Raw genomic sequence first — 15,448 nt, 5'->3', positions numbered from 1 at the left:
AAAAAAAAAAAAAAAAAAAAAAAAATTCTAAGTAAAAATGCTTCTTTAACTGTGTAGGTGTATTCAGGTTTTAGTACAAATACATGTTTGGGCTTTTTACTTTGTTGGGTGTTTGCTTTTAATACTAGTAACTGCAAGCTTTTGTTTTGATCAAAGAAGAATCCCCCCCCCTTTTTTTTAAATTTTTTTAAATTTTTGAGATGGAGCCTAGCTGTCACCCAGGCTGGAGTGCAGTAGCACAATCTCGGCTCACTGCAGCCTCTGCCTCCTTGGTTCAAGCGATCTGCCTGCCTCAGCCTCCCAAGTAGCTGGGAATACAGGCTCATGCCACCTTGCCTGGCTAATTTTTATATTTTTAGTAGAGATAGGGTTTCACCATGTTGGCCAGGCTGGTCTCAAACTCCTGACCTTAGGTGATCCACCCACCTCAGCTTCCTAAAATGCTGGGATTACAGGTGTGATCCACCATGCATGGCCAGAATCCCCCTGTATTTTTTTCATTTCCTCTCTGTGGATTATAAAAGTTTTCTTTACAAATAAAGTAACTTTTAAAGTTCGTGCAAATGTATGATATTAAATGATGTAAGAGTTCATTCATTTCTAATAAAAAGGTATTTTTTTGTACTTTGGAAAATGGGGATATGGATACACAAACAACTTTATTGACCATTTTTATTTTGCCTGGGATAAATTCCAAGTTTTCAATGTTGTACTGCATCATCTTACAGAACAGATTCCACTTTGAACATGAAATGTACAACACAGGTGCTGGCAAAAGGCTGTCTCCTGACTTGTTTACAGGCTGTGGCATAAGAAATACTGTTACATTTCAGTCTGACAAGTTTTACTATTTTGAACATAAGTCAAATTTAGAAAATTTAGTAGGTGACTATTAAGTTTATTCAAAGTGCATTCCTAATGAAGTGTTATTCTGTTCATTTTGAACTGATATTTCCTTTGTGAATTGTACAGGATGTTCTGAAGAGAACAGTCTTGTATCTATTGTACTTTATGTATTTCAGAGACTTTGTATGCCAAAAACATTCAATCTGATTGTTTATAGATCAGACTAAAATCTATAGATAACACATTACTATTATATAAGGATTTTCTGTTTTCTTAGATCATAAAACATTTTATTGTAATTAAAATGGACTGTCACTAAGGATACTGCTACCTTCCCTAGACTGGTAAAGTAAAAACCTTTTAAGATGGTCTCAGGCAAGTAAAATTAAAATTAAAGCTATTTCGTTACTCTCTGATATTTATGTTGGCTAGGTACTTTCAAATATAAATACAAGCATCAAATGTTCAAGCTGTCTGAACATACTTCCTGAATACTATTTAGATTTTTTTTTTAAAAAAAAGGTGGCTCAAAATTTTACCTTTTAAGTTTTGTTTCAAATAAAATTGAGTCTGTTCACTTAAGAGTGAGTCTAAACCAATTTCTCTAAAGAGTAAATGGGTGCAGATTTAAATGTGCTTTAAAGAAAGATTTTAAAATGCTTTATCCAAAGGAGAAAAACTATAGTTATGTATTCCAAGTAATACCAACAACAGATATGAAGTACTTTGCAACCTAACGAGAATAAATAATTTAAAAATTCTAGAACAAAACATTATAAATTGTTTTGTAAAATGTTACTAAACTTGACAACTTTATATCAATTTCTCTATTTACACTGAATTCTGTGTTTAGCTTCCTGCATTGTACTCTTAGATATATACAACGGAGGAAAATTTAGAAAAGATTATATGTAATAATAAACCATAAGGGTCATATTATTTTTATTATATTTGTGAAAATAATTGGAAGTTTGAATATTCATACCAATATTCCATGGTAAATCTTTAATTAGTATAAAATGAGATTTTCCTAAGGATACAATTAAATTTTACTTTATGTTTTATAGTTCTGCTGTATCTGAAGACAAGTCTGCCAAGTAGGTCATTAAGTAACATAAGAAAAATTTCTTTCCAGCAAAGTTGTTCAAAAATTAAAGAGCCCAGAGACAAGTCTTTCTTATGTTTTTGTCTGGTTTTTACAACCAAATAACACACCAAAATCATCTACCACTCTTATACAATACAATATTCACATACTCCCATATATTAAAGGAAGCTTCAGGTACAGAGAATGGTTTTAAAAAATATATAATGTCTTTAAAATGGAAAGAGTACTTCAGGAAACAACTTTTGAGATCTGTCACCAGCTAATGCTCTAGCTAGCCTCCATTCTTTGCCTAAAGGCCTGAATTGACTTAATCATTAACAAAAATCAATTATATATTTAGAATAATTTACATTCCAGGTTAATCAAGTTTTACTGGTTAAGAAAACCAGATTTTAGCAGCTAACATACCAGCATATGGAAAACATCCAAACAAAACCATACAATATTCTTTGCTCAACAAATAGTGTGTTATCTTATGTGTCTTTACAAACATAAAAAGTCTGTGTGCTTCAGTAAAAGGGGTATAAACAAAATTTTATCAAATGAAAAACTCAATTGTTTTAAGAATTCCCAAGCATATTTTGTTCTTAGAAATTGTTGTTTAGAAATAAAATGGAAAACATTATTGTATAGTTTGCAACTAAATTTTTATTAGAAAGCTATTATAGATATAGATTTGAGAGACAGAGTCCTATACACAGGAATATCCTAAATTAAACTTCTTCAAATTTGAAATACATGAACTAGAAACTATTTGAAAAAACATAGTGAGAAATCTATTTCCAAAAATCCTAAGTCATTTTATGACTTTAGTCATGTTTTATGATTTTAGTCACTGGAAAAGCTTAGGTAAAAACAATGTTAACTTTATTTCTGATGGTGTATTACAAAACAAAATAAAATATGCACAGAAACTCAAAGACAACTAAGAAATATAATATAGTTCTATAACCAAAATAAGGAAGTTTTTTTTCCTTTGAGTTCTCCTAGAATTAGCCACTTGTTGACCTATACTGACAACTGATCTATGGTGACTATTTCTAACTTTCCCCTTGCAGCCCTCGGCTTCAGATGATGCTCTGATGTTGAAGCTGGCAGTGGGGATGGGACAAGAGTTGCTACTGTCTTGACTACCAGAGCCCTGGAGAATGAAAAAGCCCTATGTGAACCTCCTGTAAGAGGATGCTTATCTTGAAGGCAGTTATCAGCCAAGTAAAGAATTAGATGGCGTGTGTGGACACTGGAAACACTGGAGATGAGAGATGTATCAATGATAGAAGGGTGGAAAGTTGCCAGTGAAGTGAAGCTAGAAGGAGAGGAAATAAGATGGGCTGTCTCCAAAATTTAAAATTATAAACCAGACTGGGATCTACAGAGTGTATCTAACACCCTTATCTTACAGATGAGTTTACAAAATCATCTCATGTCCATGGCAATAAAATAAATAAAATGAGATTATGTGAACTCACTAAGACACATCTATCCCTCTATCACCCAGTTTCCACAATTATTAACTTGTGGCAAATCTTATTTCACCTATACTGTCACCTACTACCGATTCCCCTAGGTTGTTTTAAAGTAAGTCTCCAACGTACAATCATTTTAGCCATAAATATTTCAGTACATATATCCAAAATATAAAAACTCTTAAAAACCCCATAACACTATTACCACTCCTAAAATAATAAAGTAATTATTAATTTATAATTTATAATATTATATAATTAGTAGTGATTTATTCTCTTCTGCAGATTTATTGAGGTATGACTGACAAATTGTATATATTTTGGGTGTACAACATGATGTTTTGATGTATGTATTTGTTATGAAATAATTACTACACAACTTGATATCCAGTCACTGTTGTATAAATTATCATCCATCTCCCGGGCTCAAGTGATCCTCCCACCTCAGCCTCCCAAGCATGTGCCACCATGCCCAGGTAATTTTTTTGTATTTTTTGTAGAGATGGACTTTTGCCATGTTACCCAGGATGGTCTTGAATGCCTGGGCTCAAGCAATCTGCCTGCCTTGGCCTCCCAAAGTGCTGGGATTACAGGTGTGAGCCACCGTGCCCGACATATAAAATCATGTTTTATAGTTTTCTTGTTCAAATCATAATCTTAAGAGCCAAACATTGCAAATGTGTATTTTAAATCTTTTTTTAATCTATGGATTTTCACTGCTTGTAATTTATGTGTTGTTCATTTTTAAAGGAGGGATTATTTTTGCAAATAGGCCAAATAAAGTAAAACAGAAGTCTAAAATTATGCAACTGTATGCTACATTATTCATCTTCACATTCTTGTACAATTATCCTCACACAAACAGATTCCAAATCTGTGAATAACATTCAACTGGGTGTATGTGATAGTTGATACTTGTGATGCACAAAACTTATGCTGCCCGTAAAACAAGGTATAAAAAGCTCTTATAAGTGACCTAGAAAACTGGATGTAGCTAATCCTATTCTGTCTAATTTATTTACAGTTTAAACTGTTTATTCAAAGATCCAAAACAATATTTAGAGATTTAAGAGGCATAAATTACTCATAATATTCCAAGAGTGAAACAGAACTGATCTTCAGCAGTGTCTTCTTTGATACCTCTTACCTCTCAGTTCCCAAACTGCCCAAGACCTCCCACCACAGTACCTCTAAATTTTAGAATATAAGGGTAATAGAGCTTTAACATGGACTTCTCTGAGTTTACATCTTTCTAGAGACTCCTTACTCGAGGATAATGTGGTAATATTTATTAAGAACAATTAGAAATGTCTACACTCTTGATTCTAGATTTCAATCTTAGCAATTTGTCATGTGGGCAGAAGTAACCAGAGATGACGATGTACCCAGAAAAAAACTAACATTTAAAGCTTAGATAAGCCTAAGTATTTGTCTTTCAGTACCATCTATTTTTTCTCTTTTTAAAGAGCAACAAAAAAAGACTATATTGTATGACTATTATTTTTACTTGAAGATAATATAAAAAGAACCATTCCTACCTCCTGTCAATACCTATTTCCTCTAATTCTGAACTTTTTTTTTTTTTTTTTAATGGCATGCTCTTCTGGTAGTGGTGGCAAAAATATAGAGATGGGGTGACCACTGATCATTTCAAATTTTACTTTTGCAAGTGAGAAACTGCCTATGTCAAAGCGCTATGTTATTTGCAATATTAAAAAAAAAACCAGAGATATAAGATCACAAAGAATTGTTTTTATATTTTATGCACTCCAAATAAACTTCTGTGTTAGCACAATAAAATATTTAAGAATTGACCAATTTAGATGTCTTTTACAGGTATCATAGGGGATATATGCCATGTGACTCTAAGGTAATAAGTTCAAAAACCATGATTATTCTAAAGCTTAAAGTCTGTAACTTCTAAATACTATGAGTTATATGTTATAAGAAATACTTTGTTTAGGGAAATCTTACTATTGGGATTTACTTCTAACAGTGACATGTGAAGAAAAATATGTAAGTCTCCTTAAAAATAAACTACATATGGTTATGTAATAGCCAGTCTATCCAGCAAAAGGCAGACATTACCATAGAAGTTGGAGGTCCCCCTTTGTCTCATAAAACAAAATCATTTTGTCCACAGTTGACGATAAATAAGAACGGGCCCAGGCTAAGCCATAAAGTATAGCACAGTTGTCTCTAATGTGCCCAAACTTCCTATTGTGCCTTTTCACATACAGTCTAAGAGGGTGAAGATAAGCTGATTCTGGGCAGTACTGTGAATGATTAAGAAAAAGTAGATTAAGTATTTGGTAGTAGCTCCTTACCAGGAGGTAGAATGAGAGGGACTGACAATAATTTCTAAAAGGGATAATGAGGCCAGACACAGTGGCTTGTACCTGTAATCCCAGCACTTGAGAGGCTGAGGTGTGAGGATCACTTGAGCCCCAGGAGTTCAAGACCTGCCTGGGTGACATAGCGAAACCCCATCTCTACAAAATATACAAAGGTTAGCCAGGTGTGGTGGTGCGTGCCTGTAGTCCCAGCTAGCACCACTGCACTCCAGCCTGGGCAAGAGAGCAAGACCTTGTCTCAGAAAAAAAGAAAAAGAAAAAAATAACTTATTAAGCCACAAATAAAGATTATGTATGTAAAATACCACAAGTAAACATTATAAGAAAGAAACGTGTGGAGGAAAGAAAAGGTTTTGTTTTCTGAATACAGGTAAATAAACAATATTCAGATCTGAATAACCGATTCTTTTGATTTGGCCTTTAAAACCCTTCTCATTGCAAACTGAGTTTCTGTGTAAAACATTATCTCAGTTTTGCCTTAAAATATTCCAGTAAAAGTAAATAAAAAACACAAATGGGATAGATGAAACAAGAATGGATACTGACTTAATTGAAGGATTCAGAATTTGATAATGCATATTTGAAAATTTCCAAAATTAAAAGTAAAAAACAAATCTTTTGAAAAGACACCAAATGAATTAATGACTGAAGCAGAATATCTATATATTACAATAGAAAAATCACAAAAACAAAAAAGTCATTTAAAAGTGTCCTATATACAAAATGAAGGACTAAAAGAAAGAAAATGTGAAATCGAGGTACAATTTTATTATCCCCAAATATAAATTCTATTTAAAATACTTTGTTTAGTCCAATTTACATAGGACTTTAGATGTTAAGTTCATTAGCTTATTAATATTCTGATTATATGTTAAAATAAACGATACTCATTATGTAGCAGTTCACTATTCTAAATAGGTTAGGTTCATTCTTTCAATTAACGTACTTTCAACAACCTGGGGATGGTAAAGACAAATCAAAATGTAAGTGAAGTCCAAATCCAAATCCAAATTTTTTTAAAAGGTATAAAATTACAGAGCTCTGAGCTACACATGCAAAAATACCTCAGAGTCTTAAATACACTAATAAAGAACTCCTTGGAACAGAAAACCAAATACCGCATGGGAGCTCAACAATGAGAACACATGGACACAGGGAGAGGAACAACACACATCGGGGCCTGTCAAGGGTGGGGGAAGAGCAACAGGGAAGAGAGCTAATGGATGCTGGGCTTAATACCTAGGTGATGGGTTGATCTGTGCAGCAAACCACCATGCCACACGTTTACCTATGTAACACACCTGCACATCCTGCACATGTACCCCAGAACTTAAAAAGAACTCCTTGATTTTATGATTCCTATTTATTACCTGAATAAATCCAGAAGTTGCTTTACCTGAGCAGTTAGCCTGTCAACATTTATGTTTAAAAGTTACCAGTATGTTTTCTAACAAGTGTACTTACTTGCTGTTTCAAAACCAGGTTCTTCACTCCTTCCATCACAAACTGTGATCCTGTATTCATGACTCGTGATAAGAGACTAGGTGGGGGCAAAAGAGAAGGACCATTCTAAGTACAAAGTGCCTCTCCAATCGGTCACAGATAAATATTTACCTGATTACACACCACATGCTGATGATGCTTGCTGTACCTACCACCTTTGTTTTCACTAAACAGAAAGGTCTTGAGAATTTCTGCTGCCATGGGTGTCACTGCTGCAATTTTATTTAACAATAAAATAGTAATTAAAATACTCTGATTAGTCAATAATTATTAAAAAATATAAAAATAAAGAGCTGCCCTCAAAATATACATATTAATTTCCTAGTCTTAGCTATAGTTTTTTTTGCAAGTTATAATTTGAAGAGAATTCCTTGCCTTCCTGATTGTCCAATGCTAAAAAAAGAAAAACAATTTAAAGCTAGTAACTTGGACAACTTGCTTTAGGAGTTCAAACCACAAGAACATATTGAAAATATATATGCCAGTAAGTACTATGAGTAAGTCAAACATTACTGTATTCTCTTATATCAGCAGGTGGATCCAATCCTACATTGTATATTGTCTCTCCTCCCTATACATAAAATCTATCATATAAAAATGTGAAACAGAACAGACTTATTGAATTTTGCCTCAACTCTGAAGAATGTTGTCTACATTTTAAACAACAACAAAGCACCAGTAAGTGGCTTGCCATACTGGGTTTATATCTGTGGTTCAAACGGTCTCTCACATGGAATTAAAAGATGTTTTGTGAGACAGAATAGTAATCCTGCATTAAAATCTCAGAAGGCTAGGGACAGCTTTCAGATCACCCAAGAGTTTCTTACAACATATTTATCAAAATCCCAACTGCAAAATCATAAGAAATCTAATAGGCTTTAATGTTCAATAAGATTTTTAAGGGATGAAACTGAAAAGTCTATTTTATTAAATACATGGAAGTAATTTTCCAAAATTATTTTCCTTTTCCTCGTCTTGCCTTACTCCACTCTGAAATGAAGAGATGGACAGGATGGAAATCTTTTCATTCACAGAAGCAAGAGAAAGTAATCCTTGTTGGAATGAATGGCCCTGGGTGATTCCTGTCACCAGGCAACTCTGAGGGGGTGTGCTAACCTGAGCAGCACTGTCTGAATTGGCCTGAAAATCCAGGCCAGCTGGATTCCTTTTGCCAAGTACTTACAAGGCTGAGTGCTTTTGTTTTTGGAAATTGTTTCATTAAAACCAGTTACTCAGTGTGGGGCTAGGATAAACCTGTTCTCCTCTGGCTTCCTGCTTTTGTTTTAGCTCTAAAAAGTAAGGTAGGAATTGGAAACTGTATGGTACCAAAAAGAGTAGTCAGAATTACCCTGTTCAGTTTCTCTGAAAATCACACATACTCCACTGGGGTCTCTGGAGTAAGATGTCATACCTAGCCCTGAGGACTTCCTATCATTCAGCACTGCTTGAATCTATCCTGAAGCTAGGCCTAGCTGCAAGTCTATATTAGTTATCAACATTGATATTAAAATAGTTTTAACCTTCAAATGTTTTCTGAAAATGAAAAATATGTTATAATAACAAACAAGTATATGAATAAAAACCATTTAGAAGACAATATTTGTTGTAGAAAATTTGGAAAATAAAGAAAAGTACCCAAAAGAAAAGAACTATACCCCTTAGAATTACCCACTATTAACATTTAGGTGTGTATCATTTCAGCTATGCAATTAAATGTATGTATGTATACTCATCCACACAGATACACACAGATGGATAAATGGACATATAGGGATGATACTGTAAAAAATGTCATCTAAGTTTCAGCTTATACCATGTAAAAGACATTAACTTACATTTTAAAGTGAGAATTTGAATGTGCCCAACACTAAAAAACGATGTTTGAGGTGATATACTAATTACCCTGATTGGATAATTACACATGGTATGTATTAGCACACTGTACCTCATAAATATGAACAATTATTACATGCCAATGAAAAATAATTTAAAAAAATAGAAAAGAAAAAGGAGAACTTCAGCCATCTAAATGTCACCAAAGGTATGGTGACATTTTCCGCATTCAAAGTGTCAGACATTGTGTTTTTAAGGCATGAAAGTCTAAGGTTTTGAGTACAAAGATGCAACAGAATTATTAAAAATACTTACCCCATTGGTTTAGTGGTAGTGCTGCCATAGCTGGCAGGAGCTGAGGCCATCTTGGTAAAAGCCCTATAAAAGAAGGAAGTTGTACTTAAAAGCTAATTATTAGAGCTAACTCTGGGTGTCATGGCATTAAAATATCTATTGACTAACTTCTATGATGCAGACATTTTCTGAAAAGAGAATTTTTAAACTAATATAACTGTACTACAATTAGTACTAAAACACTGAATTATTATTTTTTGAAACAAGATCTCACTCTGTCACCCAGGCTGGAATGCAGTGTTGCCATCATGGCCCAAATGCATTAGTTTTCCAAACTTCATATTTTTCTTCATTTCTATGTGATCATTTAAATAAAAAGAACTGATATAGAGACTTGATAGCTTAAAAGAACAATCATATAATAATTTAGTCTTTTTACTGTTTCCTACATTCTATGCTCCCTTGTTTCCAGGTACATGCCTTTGCTCATGCTGTCCTTTAGGAGTATACATTCACTACCTTATTCAATAGAAACTATATATTTCCTTTTAAGGCTAAGTTCAAAACCACTTTCTTTGTTAACACTTCTAACTCTACCACTCAATGATTTTTCCCTTTAGTTATATTCTACACCAGACTTTTATACTTAATTGCATATATTATTTTCAACTCTTTCTAAATGTCCAGAATCTCTGTAACTAAACAATACGATGAAGGATGGGCAGAAAGATGGCATTTAGATGTGCTTTAGAAATATTTTTATTCTGAGAGTATTTTCATTGTAGAGAATCCAGAAAATATAAAATGCTCCCAGAAGAATCCTACCACTCTGAGGTAACCCCTGTTAAGATGTTGATGTAGTCTTCTAATCTTAGGACACATGCCTATTTAACATATATGATTTAAAAACCAAAGTTAGCATCATATTGTATATACTGTTTTATAACACATTTTAGTAGCACACCATAAACATTTTATGCCAATCAATATTCTTTCATAATGATTCTTATTTTAAATGCTTTGTAACTGGGAAAAAAAGAGTACCTAAAGAAAATTTTATAAGGGAAAAAAATGTAAATCACTAAGATGTGGTAGTAGAAATGCTAAAAATACTCAGTTTCAATCTTGACAAAATCTGCCAACAACAGAGAAATCTCAAACAAAAATTTCAGTTCAGAAAGGAGGATGTGAATCAGCAGTGGATTAGAATTTCTGCATTACAACAACAACAAAAATAGTTTTCCACTAGAAACAATATCTGAACAACAAAGAAGGGTTAAATAAATAACAGTGCATTTATATGGTTTAATATTAGGCAAACAGTAAATACTTCCATGAACTGGCATGACGAAAGCTATTAAGAACTAGAATACAAAACTGTATCTCTAAAAATGATTTCCCAGTTTTAAAAAATATCTGGCTGGGTGCAGTGGCGCACACCTGTAGTCCTAGCTACTAAGGAGGCTGAAATGGAAGGATCATGAGCCCAGGAGTGTGAGGTTACAGTGAGCTATGATTGTATCACTGCACTCCAGCCTGGGTGGCAGAGCAATACCTCGTCTCTAGAAAAAAAATCTGTCATATGTATAAAGAATGAAAGAACATACACTAATGTTTACTTGTACTGCAGACACAATGCCACAAGTAGAAAATTCCACATCTGACCTCATGTCAGGTTGCAGTTCAAATGCACAACTTAAGAATACTGATAAAATTACCTTTAGGCTATGTATATGAGACAATAATAGATTTTTTTGTTTAGACTTGGGTCCCATCCCCAAATATCTCATTTTATATATATGCAAATATTCCAAAATCTGAAAAAATCCAAAATCCAAAACACTTCTGGTTGCAAGCATTTTGGATAAGGGAGACTCAACCTGTATTATAAAAATTGAGAAAGACAGTTTTCAGTTTTCCTTTTAAACAAAGGTTTGTTGTGTGTTTTTTTCTTATTACAAGAACACAGACAAAAGTAAGTTTCAAAAGTATAGATAATAAAAGCACTCATAATCTCACCACTCAAGAGATAACTACTGTTAACAATTTGGTATAATTCTCTTGCTATGCTTATTTTTTTTATATAATTGTGATCAGAAAGCATATTTAATCCTTTCATCTTAAAAAATTATTTAAAAAACTATTTTGAAGGCAATACTTTTTGTAGAAAATTTGGAAAATAAAGAAAAGCACCCAAAAGGAAAAAAAATTCTACTACTTGGAATTATCTACTATTAACATTTATTTGTATGCCATTTCAACTCTGTAATTACATGTTTGTATGTATATGCTTATATGAACACATACATATGGATGAAAAAATGGATAAACAGGGATCATACTGTAAAAAATGTCATTTAAGTTTTGGCTCAAATGTGACTACCTACTAGATGCTTTCCCTGATCTGCTAAGCAAATTTAGCTATCACCCCCAGCAGGTTAAAATCTTATCACTTAAGTTTTATTTCCTATGTCATTTAACACAGTTTTAACATTATTCTGTTCATTTATTTGCTTATTTGTTAATTGTTTCCTCAACACAAATGTAAATTCACTGACAGTTGGCCTTGTTTATCATGCTCGCTATTAGGAAATATTTATCAAACAAATCAATAAAGAGTGTTATAATATTTTTTTGACTTTACAATATAACATGAGCACTTCCCAATGTCACTAAGTAAGCCTTCTGATTTTTAATGACCCGACTGTATTTATCTTGCAGAAATGCCACAATTCACTTACTAATACTACTGCTAGACATTTAGATTGCTTTTAAAAATTTCATTATTACAATTGTATCTAAAATCTTAGCTTCAATTACTAGTGGTCAGAGTTATTTTTAAAGAACTCTTTATACCATCCAGAAAATTTTTGACAATTTATATTCCTAATAGCAGAGTATAAAATGCACACATAAATTTTCCTGTATCCTTGGCATGGTATTTTCTAAATGTTTGCAATATGTTAATTTGCCTTTCTTGGATTGCTAGTCAAATTAAAATTTCCTCTTAATGCCCTGGAGACATTTGACTCCAGACATTTCAGTCTTTGACTTTCTCACCTTATCAGTAAAGAAACTATAAAGCTTGCCCAGGAAAGAAAGGCATAACTGTTTTACATAATTTTAAGCTGTAAACAGGGTGGGCCAGATAAGGAAATATTTATGCCAGTAGATATATAAAACCACCAAGGCATTGTTCAGTTTTCTTATTAGCATTCCCATTTTCTTGGGAATGAAGCCTCAATTTTACTCCTTTAAATGACAGGAATTAAAGAAGAAAATAAAACTTACTTCCACTGTTTGATATATTGTAAAGGATTAAGGTTGCATCCTGCATCAGTTAAAGCTTTTTTATATTGCTCCAAATCAGCCTGAAATAAGAAAAGAACTATATGACAAAAAATTTTACTTTCATGAAAGATGTTATTTGATTAATTAAAAGTAAGACCAAAGGCATGAGTTTAAATTCTTGGCACCCAAGTAGAGTGGAGTCACGTCTTAAATGAGTACCCATGTGACCACCCAAGACAAGAAAATCGCATATAATGAAAATTACCTTTAAGAGGCTCCCAAATCACCTATAAAAGTACAGTATTTTAAAATTTCTCAGTAAGTCCAACAATGTTATTTTTTTCCTTTACTGCTGGGATATTTTTTTCCTTTACTGCTTTTCTTTGGGACACGCACTAAATGATTTGGTTTGACCAAGAATATTTCTAACCCAGAAACACAAGGGGAATGACACCAACTCAGGGGAGCTGCAGATTTGGGTTTCTCATCTCATTTTCATTCTAGGGGTCCAGATTCATTAACTGGACAACAGGTGTCCTGCACTTCAAAAAAAATTTTTTTTTCCAACTCTTCCTTACTCATTTCCTGATAAGTCTGGCTGAATTTGTGTAACTTAAAGGAGCCTATCTTAATGATCACTTACATTTATGAAAAGACATAATCCTTACCAAAAGTAAATAAAAATAATGTGGTTAAATTAAGGGAATACTGAATTAAGTTTTAGAATCATATATTCTTAAGAAAAATATTGTAATTAAGCTATCAGAATCCCCTGAGATATATAGGTAAAACTCTGTTGATGAGAGAGATACTTTTTTTTTTGAGATAGAGTTCCACTCTTATTGTCCAGGCTAGAGTGCAGTGGCGCAATCTTGGCTCACTGCAACCTCTGCCTTCCAGGTTCAAGGCATTCTCCTGCCTCAGCCTCCTGAGTAGCTGAGATTACAGGTATGCGCCACCACATCCAGCTAATTTTTGTATTTTTAGTAGAGATGGGGTTTCACCATGTTGGCCAGGCTGGTCTCAAACCCCTGACCTCAGGTAATCTTCCCACTTTGGCCTGAAAGAGATACTTATAAAAAGAAAACCACACTTTCTTAAAAAATTAGAAGTGAAGCTTTGTGTTCCCAAGGTAAAGTAGAATGGCTGAGAGCAAATAGCAGGTTTAGTTTTGCTATTTTAATATGCCAAAGATTTTTGACCAACAGAAACCCTATCAATTTACCAGATACTAAAAAAAAAATTGCTGCTGGCAAAGGAATGGAGTTTAGAACAACCACATTCTAAATGTCATCTTGAGGTTCTTATGCTTCTTGCTCATCCAGTAAAACTATACAGTTAACGTTAGAGTCAACAGTCTCTAACCCAGTAAGAAGTCTGATACCAAAATCACCACTTTCTTTTATAGAATAGACTATATTTTCTATATTGGACATTAGTTTTAAAACAATCTTAAAATAAGGTTAACCTTTCAAAAAGCACAGCAAATCTGATTAACTTAGTTTAGAATAGTTATTTTCCAAAAATAAGAATTTTGGCCACTTAAATTCAGTTCACATTCCAACAACTTAAAAGTAGATGTTTCAAGGGTAGTTTCCCCTGGTAACAATAAAAGTTGCTATAAAATACAGCAGTACATAGAAGCAGCCTTAACAAATTGTTTTTATTTCTTTTCTTTTATTTGAGATGGAGTATTGCTCTCACCCAGGCTGGAGTGCAGTGGCGTGATCTCGGCTCACTGCAACCTCTGCCTCCCAGGTTCAAGCTATTCTCCTGCCTTAGCCTCCCCAGTAGCTGGGATTACAGGTGCATGCCACCACACTTGGCTAATTTTTGTATTTTTAATAGAGACGGGATTTTGCCATCTTGCCCAGACTGGTCTCAAACTCCTGAGCTCAAAGTGATCTGCCTGCCTCGGCCTCCCAAAGTGTTGGGATTACAGGTGTGAGTCACCATGCCTGGCCATTTTTCTTTTAAAGGAATAAAGTAGATATTTAGCTGTAGTGACTTTTACTTCTATTTTTAAAATCTGAATTGTAGTAGTCTACAAATAAGCATTCCCCTTCCTCCCAATAACTGAATAAAGGACATACCTCAGAAGGTGCTTGCTGTGTGCTTATATAATAGATAAGAAACAACCTCATTTTATCTTCTGGAGTTCCTGCTGCATAGGGGAAAAGAGGTTAAAAAAAGATTTTCATAATTGTGGTTATTATGTATTATAGTCAACGCAAGTATGTAACATTTCAAGGCATATATAAATGTGACAAAACAAAACATGGCTCTTGATTTAACTGAGCTAAGGTGACAGGTACTATAATCACAACCATGTAAAATACAGATATGGAAAAGATTAAATGAGGTGGGATGAGAGGGCTGTGATTATGACAGCATCTCTATTGTATTTTCCAAATTGTGTATAATGTTGAGATTTCCCTTTTAGATATAAACTCATAATGAAAGGAAAGGATATAAGCAGGGTAATCATACAATTCCAAAACAGATACTTTTGAGGTGGCAAAAGGGGTGCCACTAACAATTACATAAGGACAACTGGTATGAAAGTGGGACTATCCTGGGAAACCAGATGTATGGTCACCCTAGGAATTGGGTTATGAAACTTTGCTGGCTAAACAAAATCCACTAGCTGAGCCTAAAGCCATATTTCTCAAACTGGGGGCCCCTAAATACACGTGTTTCTGAAGGCTTTTATATTACTATAAGAATGGGAAAACCATATATTTTTATTTAAA

General features: G+C 33.5%; 1 protein-coding gene across 6 annotated transcripts in view; it reads right to left on the bottom strand.

The window, feature by feature from the left end:
• SCFD1 (sec1 family domain containing 1) overlaps window positions 1-15,448 on the bottom strand; it is a 104,187-nt gene that overhangs the window by 18,877 nt on the left and 69,862 nt on the right. For 5 of the 6 annotated variants that reach the window (XM_025391931.1, XM_025391935.1, XM_025391936.1 and 2 more), the window contains 4 exons: window positions 14,789-14,859; window positions 12,696-12,775; window positions 9,426-9,488; window positions 7,239-7,314 (listed from right to left, as the gene is read on the bottom strand). In XM_025391931.1, the coding sequence (XP_025247716.1) occupies window positions 7,239-7,314; window positions 9,426-9,488; window positions 12,696-12,775; window positions 14,789-14,859 (290 nt within the window). The remainder of the gene's footprint in view (window positions 1-7,238; window positions 7,315-9,425; window positions 9,489-12,695; window positions 12,776-14,788; window positions 14,860-15,448) is intronic. The other variant, XM_025391932.1, reaches the window with a different exon arrangement.

Source organism: Theropithecus gelada, chromosome 7b (assembly GCF_003255815.1).
Source record: "Theropithecus gelada isolate Dixy chromosome 7b, Tgel_1.0, whole genome shotgun sequence".
Classification (NCBI taxonomy): domain Eukaryota; kingdom Metazoa; phylum Chordata; class Mammalia; order Primates; family Cercopithecidae; genus Theropithecus; species Theropithecus gelada.
This window is presented reverse-complemented; position numbering and strand designations above follow the sequence as displayed.